General features: G+C 49.7%; 1 protein-coding gene, 1 non-coding gene and 1 pseudogene across 2 annotated transcripts; 1 reads left to right on the forward strand and 2 right to left on the reverse strand.

Moving 5' to 3' along the window:
* LOC103648629 (mitogen-activated protein kinase kinase kinase 3-like) overlaps window positions 1-10,468 on the forward strand; it is a 40,900-nt pseudogene extending 30,432 nt beyond the window's left edge.
* A 657-nt stretch (window positions 10,469-11,125) lies between these two features.
* On the reverse strand, window positions 11,126-11,198 carry TRNAF-GAA (transfer RNA phenylalanine (anticodon GAA)). Its single transcript has one exon. It is a non-coding gene; the product is annotated as a tRNA-Phe (tRNA).
* Window positions 11,199-11,420: 222 nt separating this feature from the next.
* LOC107305677 (uncharacterized) lies at window positions 11,421-13,316 on the reverse strand. Its single transcript, NM_001320797.1, is given in 1 exon segment — window positions 11,421-13,316. A coding segment is annotated over 1 exon segment (1,203 nt). The 5' UTR covers window positions 12,672-13,316; the 3' UTR covers window positions 11,421-11,468.
* Between the last annotated feature and the right edge of the window lie 556 nt (window positions 13,317-13,872).

A 13,872-nucleotide genomic window follows, 5' to 3' on the forward strand; every position in this document is an offset into this window, starting at 1 on the left:
GAGACAAAGGAGTAATGCTCACAAAAATTAACTAATCGAGATCGAGTAGTTACTCCCTTGCTAATGTCACCCAGAATTTGGTCGACGGGATGATCCCTTTGAATCATCGCTCGAACTTGGGTTGGAGGTGCCGGTTGCGTTTCTTCCTCCATCGCATGAACATCTTGTGCTCCCCCTTGATCACACGCCTCCTGTTGATGAACTTGTTCATCGTCTTGAGTTGGGGAATGCACCGTTGTTGAGGAAGAAGTTTGATCACGTTCATCTTGTTCCTGTGGCCGTACTTCTCCAATCGCCATGGTTCGTATAGCGGCCGTCGGAACATCTTCTTCATCTACATCATCACAGTCAACAACTTGCTCTCTTGGAGAGCCATTAGTCTCATCAAATACAACGTCGCTAGAGACTTCAACCAAACCCGATGATTTGTTAAAGACTCTATATGCCTTTGTATTTGAGTCATAACCTAACAAAAACCCTTCTACAGCTTTGGGAGCAAATTTTGAATTTCTACCCTTCTTCACTAGAATGTAGCACTTGCTCCCAAATACACGAAAGTACGATACATTGGGTTTGTTACCGGTTAGAAGCTCATATGACGTCTTCTTGAGGAGGCGGTGAAGGTAGACCCTGTTGATGGCGTGGCAAGCCGTGTTCACGGCTTCTGACCAAAAACGCTCGGGGGTCTTGAACTCTCCAAGCATAGTCCTCGCCATGTCGATTAGCGTCCTGTTCTTCCTCTCTACCACACCATTTTGCTGTGGTGTATAGGGAGCGGAGAACTCGTGCTTGATCCCTTCCTCCTCAAGGAACTCCTCCACTTGAAGGTTCTTGAACTCGGACCCGTTGTCGCTTCTTATCTTCTTCACCTTGAGCTCAAACTCATTTTGAGCTCTCCTGAGGAAGCGCTTGAGGGTCCCTTGGGTTTCAGACTTATCCTGCAAAAAGAACACCCAAGTGAAGCGGGAAAAGTCATCAACAATAACTAAACCATACTTACTCCCTCCTATGCTCAGATAGGCGACGGGTCCGAAGAGGTCCATATGCAGCAGCTCCAGAGGTCTTGAAGTGGTCATCACATTCTTGCTGTGATGTGCTCCTCCCACTTGTTTACCTGCTTGACAAGCTGCACAAGGTCTATCTTTTTCGAAATGCACGTTAGTCAAACCTATCACGTGTTCTCCCTTTAGAAGCTTGTGAAGGTTCTTCATTCCCACATGTGCTAAGCGGCGATGCCACAGCCAGCCCATGCTAGTCTTAGCTATTAAGCATGCATCTAGACCGGCCTCTTCTTTTGCAAAATCAACTAAATAAAGTTTGCCGTCTAATACACCCTTAAAAGCTAGTGAACCATCACTTCTTCTAAAGACAGACACATCTACATTTGTAAATAGACAGTTATACCCCATATGACATAATTGACTAACAGATAGCAAATTATATCCAAGACTCTCTACTAAAAATACATTAGAGATAGAATGCTCATTTGAAATTGCAATTTTACCTAACCCTTTTACCTTGCCTTGATTCCCATCACCGAATATAATTGAATCTTGGGAATCCTTATTCTTGACGTAGGAAGTGAACATCTTCTTCTCCCCCGTCATATGGTTTGTGCATCCGCTGTCGATAATCCAGCTTGAACCCCCGGATGCATAAACCTGCAAGGCAAATTTAGGCTTGGGACTTAGGTACCCAACTCATGTTGGGTCCTACAAGGTTAGTGCAAATTTCCTTAGGGACCCAAATGCAAGTTTTGTCTCCCTTGCATTTTGCCCCTAACTTCCTAGCAATTACCTTCTTACCCTTTCTACAAATAGCAAAGGGATCATTGCAAGCATAATAAATGGTGGAAGGTTTGTTCACAACTTTTCTAGGAACATGAGCAAAATTTCTCCTAGGCATATGCACAACATTTCTCTTACACATATCTCTATCATGCTTATAGGAAGAACTAGAAGCAAACATGGCATGAGAATCATAAACATGTGAATCAAAATCATTATAAGCATTTCTAGCATGTCTCCTATCATGGTACAAGAAAGCATGGTTCCTTTTAGCACTACTAGCCATAGGGGCCTTCCCTTTCCCCTTGACGAAGATGGGAGCCTTATGGCTTGTTAAGTTCTTGGCCTCTCTCTTGAAGCCAAGACCATCCTTAATTGAGGGGTGTCTATCCCTTGCAAATTTTATTTTATCAACTTCACTCTTGCTAGTCTTAAGTTGAGCATTAAGACTAGCCACCTCATCATTTAGTTTTGAAATTGAAACTAAGTGCTCACTACAAGCATTAACATCAAAATCCTTACACCTAGTGCAAATTGTAATATTTTCAACACATGAGTTACTTGCTACTTCTAGTTTAGCAGTTAAAACATTAATTTCACCTTTTAAAGAAGAAATGTTTTCATTACAAGTAGAAAGTTCACAAGAAAGTATTCCATTTCTTTTAACTTCTAGAGCAAGTGAATTTTGAGCACTAACAAATTTATCATGTTCTTCATATAAAAGGTCTTCTTGTTTCTCTAAGATTCTATCCTTTTCATTTAAGGCATCAATCAACTCATTAATCTTAGCTATCTTAGTTCTATCCAATCCCTTGAATAAACTAGAGTAATCAATTTCATCCTCACTAGATTCATCATCACTAGAAGAATCATAAGTATTAGCATTACGAGTGATTACCTTCTTTTCCCTTGCCATGAGGCAAGTGTGATGCTCGTTGGGGAAGAGAGCCGATTTGTTGAAGGCAGTGGCGGCGAGTCCTTCGTCGTCGGAGTCGGACGAAGAGCAATCCGAATCCCACTCCTTTCCAAGGTGTGCTTCGCCTTTGGCCTTCTTGTAAACCTTCTTGTTCTCTCTCTTCCCATTTTTCCCTTGCTCCTGGTCACTATCATTTTCGGGACAGTTAGCAATAAAATGACCAAGCTTACCGCATTTGAAGCATGATCGCTTTCCCTTGGTCTTGGCCATGTTGGGATGCTCCTTGCGACCCCTTAACGCCGTCTTGAAGCGCTTAATGATGAGAGCCATTTCTTCATCATTAAGCCCGGCCGCCTCAATTTGCGCCACCTTGCTTGGTAGTGCCTCCTTGCTTCTCGATGCCTTGAGAGCAATGGGTTGAGGCTCGTGGATTGGACCGTTCAACGCGTCATCGACGTACCTTGCCTCCTTGATCATCATTCGCCCGCTCACGAATTTTCCAAGTACTTCCTCGGGCGTCATCATCGTGTACCTGGGATTCTCACGAATATTGTTCACGAGATGAGGATCAAGAACGGTAAAGGACCTGAGTAGTAGGCGGACGATGTCGTGGTCCGTCCAACGCGTGCTTCCGTAGCTCCTTATTTTGTTGATAAGGGTCTTGAGCCGGTTGTAAGTTTGAGTTGGCTCCTCTCCCCTTATCATGGCGAATCGTCCAAGCTCGCCCTCCACCAACTCCATCTTGGTAAGCATGGTGATGTCGTTCCCCTCGTGAGAGATCTTGAGGGTGTCCCATATCTGCTTGGCATTGTCCAAGCCGCTCACCTTATTGTATTCTTCCCTGCACAAAGATGCTAAGAGAACAGTAGTAGCTTGTGCATTTCTATGAATTTGTTCATTTATAAGCATAGGACTATCCGAGCTATCAAATTTCATTCCATTCTCCACAATCTCCCATATGCTTGGATGGAGAGAGAATAAGTGACTACGCATTTTGTGACTCCAAAATCCGTAGTCCTCCCCATCGAAGTGTGGAGGTTTGCCAAGAGGAATGGAAAGCAAATGCGAATTCGAACTATGTTGAATACGAGAATAATCAAATGAAAAGTTCGAATTGACCGTCTTTTTGTAGTCGTTGTCATCATCCTTTTGGGAAGAAGTAGACTCATCACTATCGTCGTAGTAGATAATCTCCTTGATGCGCCTTGTCTTCTTCTTCTTCCCTTCCTTCCGTCTATGCCCCGAGCCGGAGTCGGTAGGCTTGTCGTCCTTCGGCTCGTTGACGAAGGATTCCTTCTCTTTGTCGTTGATCACGATTCCCTTCCCCTTAGGATCCATCTCTTCGGGCGGTAAGTCCCTTTGTGAAGAGAACGGCTTTGATACCAATTGAGAGCACCTAGAGGGGGGGTGAATAGGTGATCCTGTAAAACTTCAAAACTTAAGCCACAAAAACTTGTTAAGTGTTAGCACAAGTATGGCCAAGTGGCTAGAGAGGAGTCAAAACACAATAACCACAAGAAATCAATCACAGAGATGACACGGTGGTTATCCCGTGGTTCGGCCAAGTACACAAACTTGCCTACTCCACGTTGTGGCGTCCCAATGGACGAGAGTTGCACTCAACTCCTCTCAAGTGATCCAATGATCAACTTGAATACCACGGTGTTCTTGCTTTTTCTTTTCTCAATCCCGTTTGCGAGGAATCTCCACAACTTGGAGCCTCTCGCCCTTACAAAAGATGTTCACAGAGAATCACGGAGCAAGGGAGGGATTAGCAACTCACACACAACACAAAGATCACAGCGAATACGCACACACAAGACCCAGACTTGAGCTCAAGAGACTAGCACACTAGAATGGAGCTCAAATCACTAGAAAATCGAACAAGTGTGCAAGATTGATGTGTGAGTGATCAAGAGTGCTCAAGGAATGCTTGTTCTCTCCCTCCATGCGCCTAGGGGTCTCTTTTATAGCCCCAAGGCAGCTAGGAGCCGTTGAGAACAAATCTGGAAGGCCATCTTTGCCTTCTGTCGTCGGGCGCACCGGACAGTCCGGTGCACACCGGACACTGTCCGGTGCCCGATTTCCTTCCTTAAACAGCGCAGTCGACCGTTGCAGATGCGGGAGCCGTTGGCGCACCGGACATGTCCGGTGCACACCGGACAGTCCGGTGCCCCCTTCCGACCGTTGGCTCGGCCACGTGTCCCGCGCAGATCGCGCGGCCGGCCGTTGGCCCGGCCGACCGTTGGCTCACCGGACAGTCCGGTGCACACCGGACAGTCCGGTGAATTTTAGCCGTACGCCGTCGGCGAATTCCCGAGAGCGGCCTCTTCGGCCGGGGCAGCCTGGCGCACCAGACACTGTCCGGTGCACCACCGGACACTGTCCGGTGCACCACCGGACAGTCCGGTGCCCCAGACCGAAACAGCCTCTTGGCTGTACACAGCCAAGTCTTCTCTTCTCTTCTTCTTTCTGTTTCTAACACTTAGACAAATATATTAGTACACAAAACCAATGTACTAAGACTTAGAAACATACCTTTGCTCTAGATTTTCTCTTTGTTCATCCATGGGCATTGATTCACATTTAAGCACTTGTGTTGACACTCAATCACCAAAATACTTAGAAATGGCCCAAGGGCACATTTCCCTTTCAGAAAGAGGAAAAGACAGTCGAGAAACGATCACGTTACATGATTATAAATTAACCACTCGCCTAATGGAAGGAAATTTAATGTAGACACTATGTTTAGCGTAAAGTAAAGTCATGTTTCATGTCTAATCATTATAAGCAGGTGGAGTTAAATAAAAAGGATGGTCGCGCGGCGAGACGCGCGACATAGCACTCTAAAACAAATTAAGAAGTTAACGACTCGTCGCGCGACCGAGCACGCAACGAGACACTTCGCCTTAGTTATGAGGAGACGTTAAGCGTCGCGCGACGAAACGCACGACGGCATACGTCGACTAAACTGAGTCCAAAGTGGAACGTCGCGTGAATACACACGCGACGTTACACCTTAAACAACCTGAAATTAAAATGGATCGTCGCGCGACGAAGCGCACGACGCAACACACAGATAGAATCTGAAATTAGACAATCCGTCGCGCGGCGAAGCGCGCGACGCAGCACGCTAATTAACAAATAATCACCACGAGCGCGAGCGAGCGCGACACGGTCGGGCGAGGCCGGGACGGGGGCGGGGCGACCGGGCCGGGGCCGGGGCGGTAGAACCGGCCAGGGGGGCGGTTGAACCGGCCAGGGGCGGCCGAGCTCGCCGGGAGGCGGGCGGCCGAGCCGGGGGCGGGCACGCGCGGGCGAGCGGGGCTCGCCGCGCCGCGGGAGGGCGCCGGGCCACCACGGCCGGCCGAGCCGAGGGGCGGGGCGGGCGAGCGCCACGCGCAGGGGCCGGGGCAGGGGCGGGCGCCGCCGCGCCGGGGAGGGGCAGGGGCAGGGGCACGGGGCGGGCGCTGCCGCCCCGGGGAGGGGCAGGGGGCGGGGCCGCGCCGCCGCGAGGGGAGGCCGGGCGGGGGCCGAGCGCCGCCAGGGAGGCCGGGGGAGGGGCCGAGCGGGGGCCGGGGAGGGAGGCCGGGCGGGGGGCCGAGCGTCGCCGGGGAGGCCGGGGCGGGGCCGAGCGCCGCCGGGGAGGGAGGGGGAGGGGCCGAGCGCCGCCGCGCGGGACCGAGGAGGGGCGGGCAGGGGCGCCGCCGCGGGCCGGGGTGGGGGGCCGCGCCGCCGCGCCGCCGCGCGCAGGGGGAAGGGCGGGGGCGTGCGCGGGCAGGGGGAGAGGGAGGGCGCGCGCGGGGGGAAGAAGAGGAGGGAGAGGGAGAGGGAGAAGGGAAGGGGAGGGGAGGGGAGCTCACCTCGGGGTCCAAAATCCGGTGATCGCTGTCTCCAAATCCTAGGGCACCACGGGGAGAGAGAGGTGGAAGAGGGAGAGGAGAGGTTGTTGCGCGGGAGATCCAAATGAGAGAGAGAGGGAGAAGGGGGGCGCATGGGGGGTTTGGGCGCCAGGGGCGCGCAGGGCCGGGCCGGACCGGGCCGGGCAGGGCTGGGCTGGGCTGGGCTAGGCTGGGCCGGGCCACTTCGCGGATCGAAAACCCACGACGAGCGCGGACCACTAAATGGAATTAAATCGCGAATCGAAATCCGGAACGGAACGAGACGAACACTCAACATCAGACAAAGAAATGTGCTTCGGCATGATGCAACACCCATGACACTTAGGTTTTGGTTTATACATGACACGAACACCTGTCACTATACTGGTTTGAAATTGGGAAGAATGAGCAAAACGGGGAAAGAGAAAAGAGAGTAACGCCCGAATTTGGTGAGAGAAAAGAAGAAAAAATTCTACCCCCAAATTCAGGGTGTTACAATTGGCTCTAGGAATTTGGCTCTGGCGTCGTCAGCTGAGTCATGCTTCTTGCAAGTCTTGTTGCTTTTCGGCTTCTGGGCCTTGGGATCAGGTTCCTTCAACAATTTCTATGTGAAAACCTTTGATGTATCAGCATTCCTGAGTGGTGTGATTGCTCTACAGATGGTAAATGTATCTCCCATCCATGTTGTTCTAGAATTTGTTGTAGCCTTCTTTCCCAAGGAGTGCATTTCCATGGTGTTATCGAGTTCCTCGCTCAACCGCATTGACTCGACATTCCTGCCTCCACTTTTGTCACTTCTCTAGATTGTCCTTTTGCCTCACCTTATCCTTGTCTTTCTGAGACGAGGACATGTTCTGCAGCACTTCTCGCTCGTGACGTATTTGTCGGGCACCTCGAAGAGAGTGAATAGAGATGTTGGAGCCTCGCGAATGAGTTTCTAGGAGAGCTCTTGGTTCCTGAGACCCTTGTGGAAAATGTAGACAACTATTTCCTCGTGCATGCTTGAGAAATTGGCCTTAACATCACGATAGCACTTGTCTGATATGAATATGGTTCATTTTCTGAGCTAGTAGAAAATCGTGACAAATTTAGTGAGATTCCACGGATACTAACTTATATAATGCATTTGTGCTTGACTGAGTAAGAAAGATCTGATATGTACACATATATGGTTGCAACATTAATTATGTGCTCCAATGCATGTGACTATAGTGACCTAAACAATATGGCATCATTCAGTGGTTTGGGCGGTATTGTGGTACTCATGCGAACCATTACAGGTTTCAGGTAAAGTTCATACATGCATGGATGGTTTTTGTGGTGGTAGAATGTGTGTGTGTTGGGGGGGGGGGGAGCCATAGGGCCTTCTTTCATTTGCTGTTGTTTTTTTGGCTTATTTTCATTTCCTTTTATGTTCTATTGTTTGTCCACCATGGGTTACTTTTGTGGTTCTTCTATCATAGTGCTCAATATACTTGTTTTGTTACACTTTGTAATCGTTCATGTTTCTGTATGTAGAGTGATGAAGCACTTTCCATTTACCTTGAGTATGTTTCGGGGGGTTCAATCCACAAATTACTGAGAGAGTATGGCCCTTTTAAGGAACCAGCGATTCGTAATTACACTGGGCAAATTCTTGCTGGTCTTGCCTACTTGCATCGGCGGAACACTGTCCACAGGTTGTTTTGTTGTCTAAAACTGTGTTCTCATTCCATACGTATAGTCATATAGCACAGAATGGAATAATCATATCATACTTATTTTCTTGGCAGATATATCAAAGGAGCAAACATACTTGTGGGTCCTAATGGTGAAGTAAAGCTTGCTGACTTTGGCATGGCTAAGCATGTATGCAACATTTACTTTCTGCTGTCTATCTGTCTGTGTTTAGCACTTTCAATTATCATAACATTTAGTTTTTTCTAGACTTAAAATGTCAACTGCTGATTTTATCTAAGTGCTCTCCATTTTGTACGGCCCACAGTCTTTTTGCCTATGCAGTATGCACCCTGGAAATTCCTTGAGGAATGCTTATATGCATCCTTAAAGAGTACAATACAGTTTCAAATAGAAGTTGCAGTAAATATTACTCAATGGCACTAACATCCATGTTTTCAATAGAAATAGAATTAAAGTAGGTGTGAGCTCCGGTTTCTTATAAACCCAAGTATACAGTTATCTGCCTAGTGCCTACTCACATAAAGGTGGAGAAAAAGTTTTGAAGGGGTGCTAATGGCCTATTGCCCTTCTCTGCCTATCCAGCACTCTAGCTAAAGGATTCTTAACAATTAACAAGTTTCTGGCTCTTTGGTGGTCTCCAAAACAAGGGCACCCAATGATTGTGCTTGCTTCTGTTTTCCTTAGTAAACCCATTTTTTTCTTTACTTTGTTGAGCAGATATCATCTTTTGCTGAAATACGCTCTGTCAAAGGAAGTCCTTACTAGATGGCTCCTGAGGTGAGCTATTGTAATAATGAACTTCACTGGTTGTTTGTCGTAATCTGCTACGCGTCTCTTAATGAAGTTCTCTCATCATTAGGAAACCTTCAGGTTATAATGAACAGTGCAAGCTACAGTTTATCAGTGGACATTTGGAGTCTGGGTTGTACCATTATTGAAATGGCGACGACAAGACCTCCTTGGCACCAATATGAGGGGGTAGGCTTTCATTTAGAAAGGAGTGATTTTCCATGTAACTGTGATGAATAACACTAATCCAATGTCATCTAATACTATTTTGCAGGTGGCAGCAATATTTAAGATCACAAACAGTAAAGATATACATGAAATCCCAAACATTTTCTTAGAGGAAGGGAAAAGTTTCTTGCAGCTTTTCTTGAAACGTAACCCTGCATCTCGTGCATCTGCGGTCCAACTAATGGATCATCCTTTTGTTCAGGACCATCCTGCAGTGAGAGCTGTAAAATCCAGTGCATTGAGGAACACATCCTCTTCTCCTGCAGATGGCAGACACACAATGGTATTGTTTCTAGTTAAGCAATGTCAGTTTTTTCTCATTCTTTAATAGTTGTATTTTCTTTTCAACTTTCCAAGTGCAGTTATAGAAACTAGAACACCTTGGCCGGTAGATCGTGCATATGGTTGTGCAAAGAATTGTTCTGTACTATTTACAGAGTGGAAATAGAAGATGATGATAAGTAAACTGCTGGAGATAGCCATATAGTGGATCACTGATTTGAGCACTTCATGTTTGCTTGAGTTATATGCTCTCGTTTGAACTTTGAACCCATTCGGGCACATTTGTCGGTGTTACTTTCTTTTGTGATGGGGGGGTATTGAAGGGTGATAATTAACCTATCTTACTAGCTTGACAATGTCAGCAAGTGCTACTTTATTTCATTATAAATTGTTTAGTGTAAAAGGGGGAAGAAAATGCCATCATATTTCATTCGCAAGATATGCTCTGAATGCTCACCCTCCTTATCCTGATCTTCTTGTTGCAGTCCAACAGGAAGTTGCCATCTCGGAAGATTATTACCCCTCTGAAGGGTGTTGGACTGAGCATGAGAGATTTCACTGGATTTTCCACTGTTGTTCCTTCACCACACAGGTATTCTACTTCCATCTTTACCGTGTACCGTTTCCCACAATTTTGACTGACTGACAATGTTCGTGGTACAACAGCCCTAATCCTGGATGAGCCAGTTTCACCATGCTCAAGCCCCCTGCGGCAGTTTAAGCAGTCCAACGTGAGGTGCATGCGTTCTCCGCCTCATCCAATGCTCTCCCCTGGCCTTGGCAATACATCAAGTTACACGCATAATCAGACAAGACGCATTCCAGCTCCTGCCATCTCAGATCCCTGGTTGGATGTTGGCTAGATGAAACTCCAAAGCCCCAATATTTCCCCCAAAAGGTTCTGAGAGCGATTTATGAAAAGGAGAATCAAGAGCGCAATATCTCCATGACAAGGTATCCAGAGATGTTCCGTCAGCAACTTGTTCGTATAGTTACCGGATGTTCAGTACAGCCAAATGGAGCTCTTGAGGAAGCTGTAACAGGAAGTTCTGTATATTCCTAGGGTTTAAGGTTTGTTGTCGCTCTTGCTATATAGACATGTAGTTATACGTACATATACGTCCCGATGTAAACTCATGGTTAGATCACATTTTGTCATCGAAATGCAATATACACGGTGCCTGGTTCAAAAGGCTTGAGAGGACTGAAAAAGGACCGAGGTATATAATTATGTATGCACACATATAAACTCAAAAAATACTTACGACTTTGTCTATTCAGAAGGTTTAAGAGGACCAAATTTGGCCAAATTTGTGTATTGAAAGAAATGTTTTTTTAAAACGGATCCGAATTAAATTAATCAGCACGGTTAAATTTATCTATTCAGAAGAGGTTTTAAGACAGAACAAGATTAGAATATTGTTTATTCGAAAGGTTTAAAGGGTGAACAAATTTGTGTATTCAGAAAAGGTTTTAAACAGGGCCAAATTAAATAAATCAGCAGGATTAAATTTATCTTCTCAGAAAAGGTTTAAAAAAAAGAAAAACTTTTAAATAAATATTGCGGTGAACGTGGATCGAACACGTGACCTTCAGATCTTCAGTCTGACGCTCTCCCAACTGAGCTATCCCCGCTTGATGTTTTAGATTGATATGTAATTTATATATGTTGTATATAATAACATTCAGTGTCAACTAAACTGGCTAAACTCTTTCAGATCGCCTGATTCTGCGTTACTTGGAGGCATGAAATAACCATAGCTACGGCTCATCAGTCATCACACCTGGTTGCGAGCAGCTTCCAAGAAACTACGCATGAAATTAATTAGCGGACGTTTTTGAAGCACAAACTTACAGCTTGAAGCCAAGAACATCCAGCATTGACACCTAAACTAAGCGCTTGTTTCACATGGACTTGAACATTTTGAGCAGCGACCTCGCCCTGGTCTTGGCCCTGGTTCCGCACTGGCTCTGCAGCAGCAGCAGCACCTGCGTCACCAGCCCCGCGGCGGCAGCCTCGGTCCGTGCCGCCCTGGACTCCCTGCACACGGCCAGCAGCGCGGCCACCGCGTGCTCGCTTCCCTCGTTACTCGACGACATCATGAACACGTGCCTCACCAGCGACCGCACCGCGCCGGGATCGCGCGCCACGGCCCGGCGCCCTGCCTCGGACGCGGCGAGCGCCTCCAGCGCCGCGAGCGCGCTCCACGCCGCGGCGCCACGGCCCTTGCCCGCCGACGCCCACGCCAGGCAGCCGAGGAGCGCGGGGACGGCGCCGTGGTGGACGGCGCTGCCGCGCGCGGGCTCGGCCGCGCAGCAGATCGCGGCCACCGCGCGCACCGCGGCGACCGAGACGCGCTCGTCGTCGTGCCGAAGCAGCGGCAGAAGCGCCTGCCACACCCGCGGCGACGCGGCGGCGGCGAGCGCCAGGTCCCGCGTCGCGGCGGCCGTGGCGATCGTCTCCAGGAGGCGGCACAGGCCCGCCTTGGCCGCGGCGGGGCCGCGCGCGAGGAGCCCGACGAAGGACGTGAGGCTGGCCTCCGTCTTGAGCATGTTGAGGCAGCCGTGCTGCGGCGAGGCCGGGCTCGACGGCAGGAGGGTGAGCGCGCACTGCAGCGCAAGCCCCTCCTGCTCGGACAGGTCCCGCGTCGTGGGCGCGTGGAAGACGAGCTGCAGCAGCACGGGGAGGAAGCCCAGCTGGAGCATGCACGCGCGGCCGACGTCCGACTCGGAGGCCAGCGCGACGCCCTTCTTGAGCGCGGCCACCTTGGCGCCGCTGCCGGCGCCGGACTGGAGGCAGCGCTTGAGCGCCGCGAGCGACGGCTCCTCCGCGTTGTCGTCGCTGGTGGCGGCGGCGGCGGCGGGCGTCGTCGCGTCGGAGATCTGGTGGTCGGCGGACAGCCAGCGCTCGATGAGGTGGCGCAGGGTGCGGTTGGGCACGAGCGCGGCGTCGCCGAGCGGCTGCATTGTGACCGGGCACGTGCGGTGGCCGGCGGCGAGCCAGCGCTCGATGCAGGGGCGGTCGTACGTCTGCCCCGTGCACAGCGTCACCGGGTCCGTGAAGATGTCCAGGCTGATGGGGCACCGGAACAGGTGCGGGATGCTCATCTTGCGCGCGCGCACCACCAGTCGTCCACCACCACGGACCGGATCAACGAGATGCAATAATAAAGAAACGCCCAGCAGGTATCATGCTTCTCGCTGCCGCGATCTAAGATGGCAAGATCCAGATCAAGAGCCAGCACCGACACCAGCTGCTGCCTGCTGAGCAACTCACAAACAGGGCGGCGAGAATGCAGCGCGCGGTACCAGAAAATCTCTCTCGATATTGCCTCGAGCACTCACTCCCATTCCCATGCATGATGCATCATCCCCATCAAGGACCGATGATCCATGGCGACGCGACGGCGACGTAACAGGTGACGGAGGTGACTGCAGCAGAGTTACTGCGCGCGCTGTGGTCAGCCGCTGTGGCTGTAACGAGTACTAGTAGTTGAAGTTGCTGCAGGTGAGGTGATGGCCATAAAGCCGGCCGAAACAGCAGGAGCTGCCGCGATGTACTAGTAGTTGAAGTTGCTGCACACGAGATGGACTAGGCACGCAGGCAGGCTACTGTGCTGGCTGGATGTGTATGGGCTCTCCTCGATCGAAGAAGAGAGAGAGAGAGAGAGAATGGAGTGGCGAGATGGAATGGAACGAGGCGAGGGAGGGGCAAGTGAGAAGAGGGGCCAGAGGGGGCGTGTGCTTTGCTTCACGCTCCATGCGTCGAGCCGCATCGTGGTTGCAGGAAGAAGATAAAGGCAAAGGTGGAGCGAGCCCGAGCGGGCGGTCCTGGAAAGGGAAAGGTCTAGTGATTGGACGACCGGAGCAGAGGCCAGAGGGAGTGCGGGGAAAAAGTTGGCGGCCTGAAAGCGTGGGGACAGTCAGAGTTGGGGGATCGGTTTGGAACGCAATTCGCAACTGCTGCTTGCTTGCATGATGCATTGACAGGAGAGAGGCAGGCTGCCTGCTCTTCCTAAACGCGATTTGCAATGCTCCTCCCCCTTCTCCCACAGAGCAGCAGGTTTGCAAAAAAAAAAAATATATATTGTAAGGACCCGAATTATGAGCTGCCAACTCGCCGAGTAAAAAAGAGACATGCCTTTGGGCTAGGTGCTGATCGTGATCCGAATATAATTCTATGTGAGTCAGTACGAAAAAGGGAGATGCTTGCTGATGCAGAGAGCGTGATCATGTGGTTGCAGGTAGTGTTTGAGCTGCGTGCATGCATCGACAAGATCATGCATGCATCCAAAAGTCGGGAAAGAAA

This window comes from Zea mays, chromosome 2 (assembly GCF_902167145.1).
Source record: "Zea mays cultivar B73 chromosome 2, Zm-B73-REFERENCE-NAM-5.0, whole genome shotgun sequence".
In the NCBI taxonomy this organism is placed as follows: domain Eukaryota; kingdom Viridiplantae; phylum Streptophyta; class Magnoliopsida; order Poales; family Poaceae; genus Zea; species Zea mays.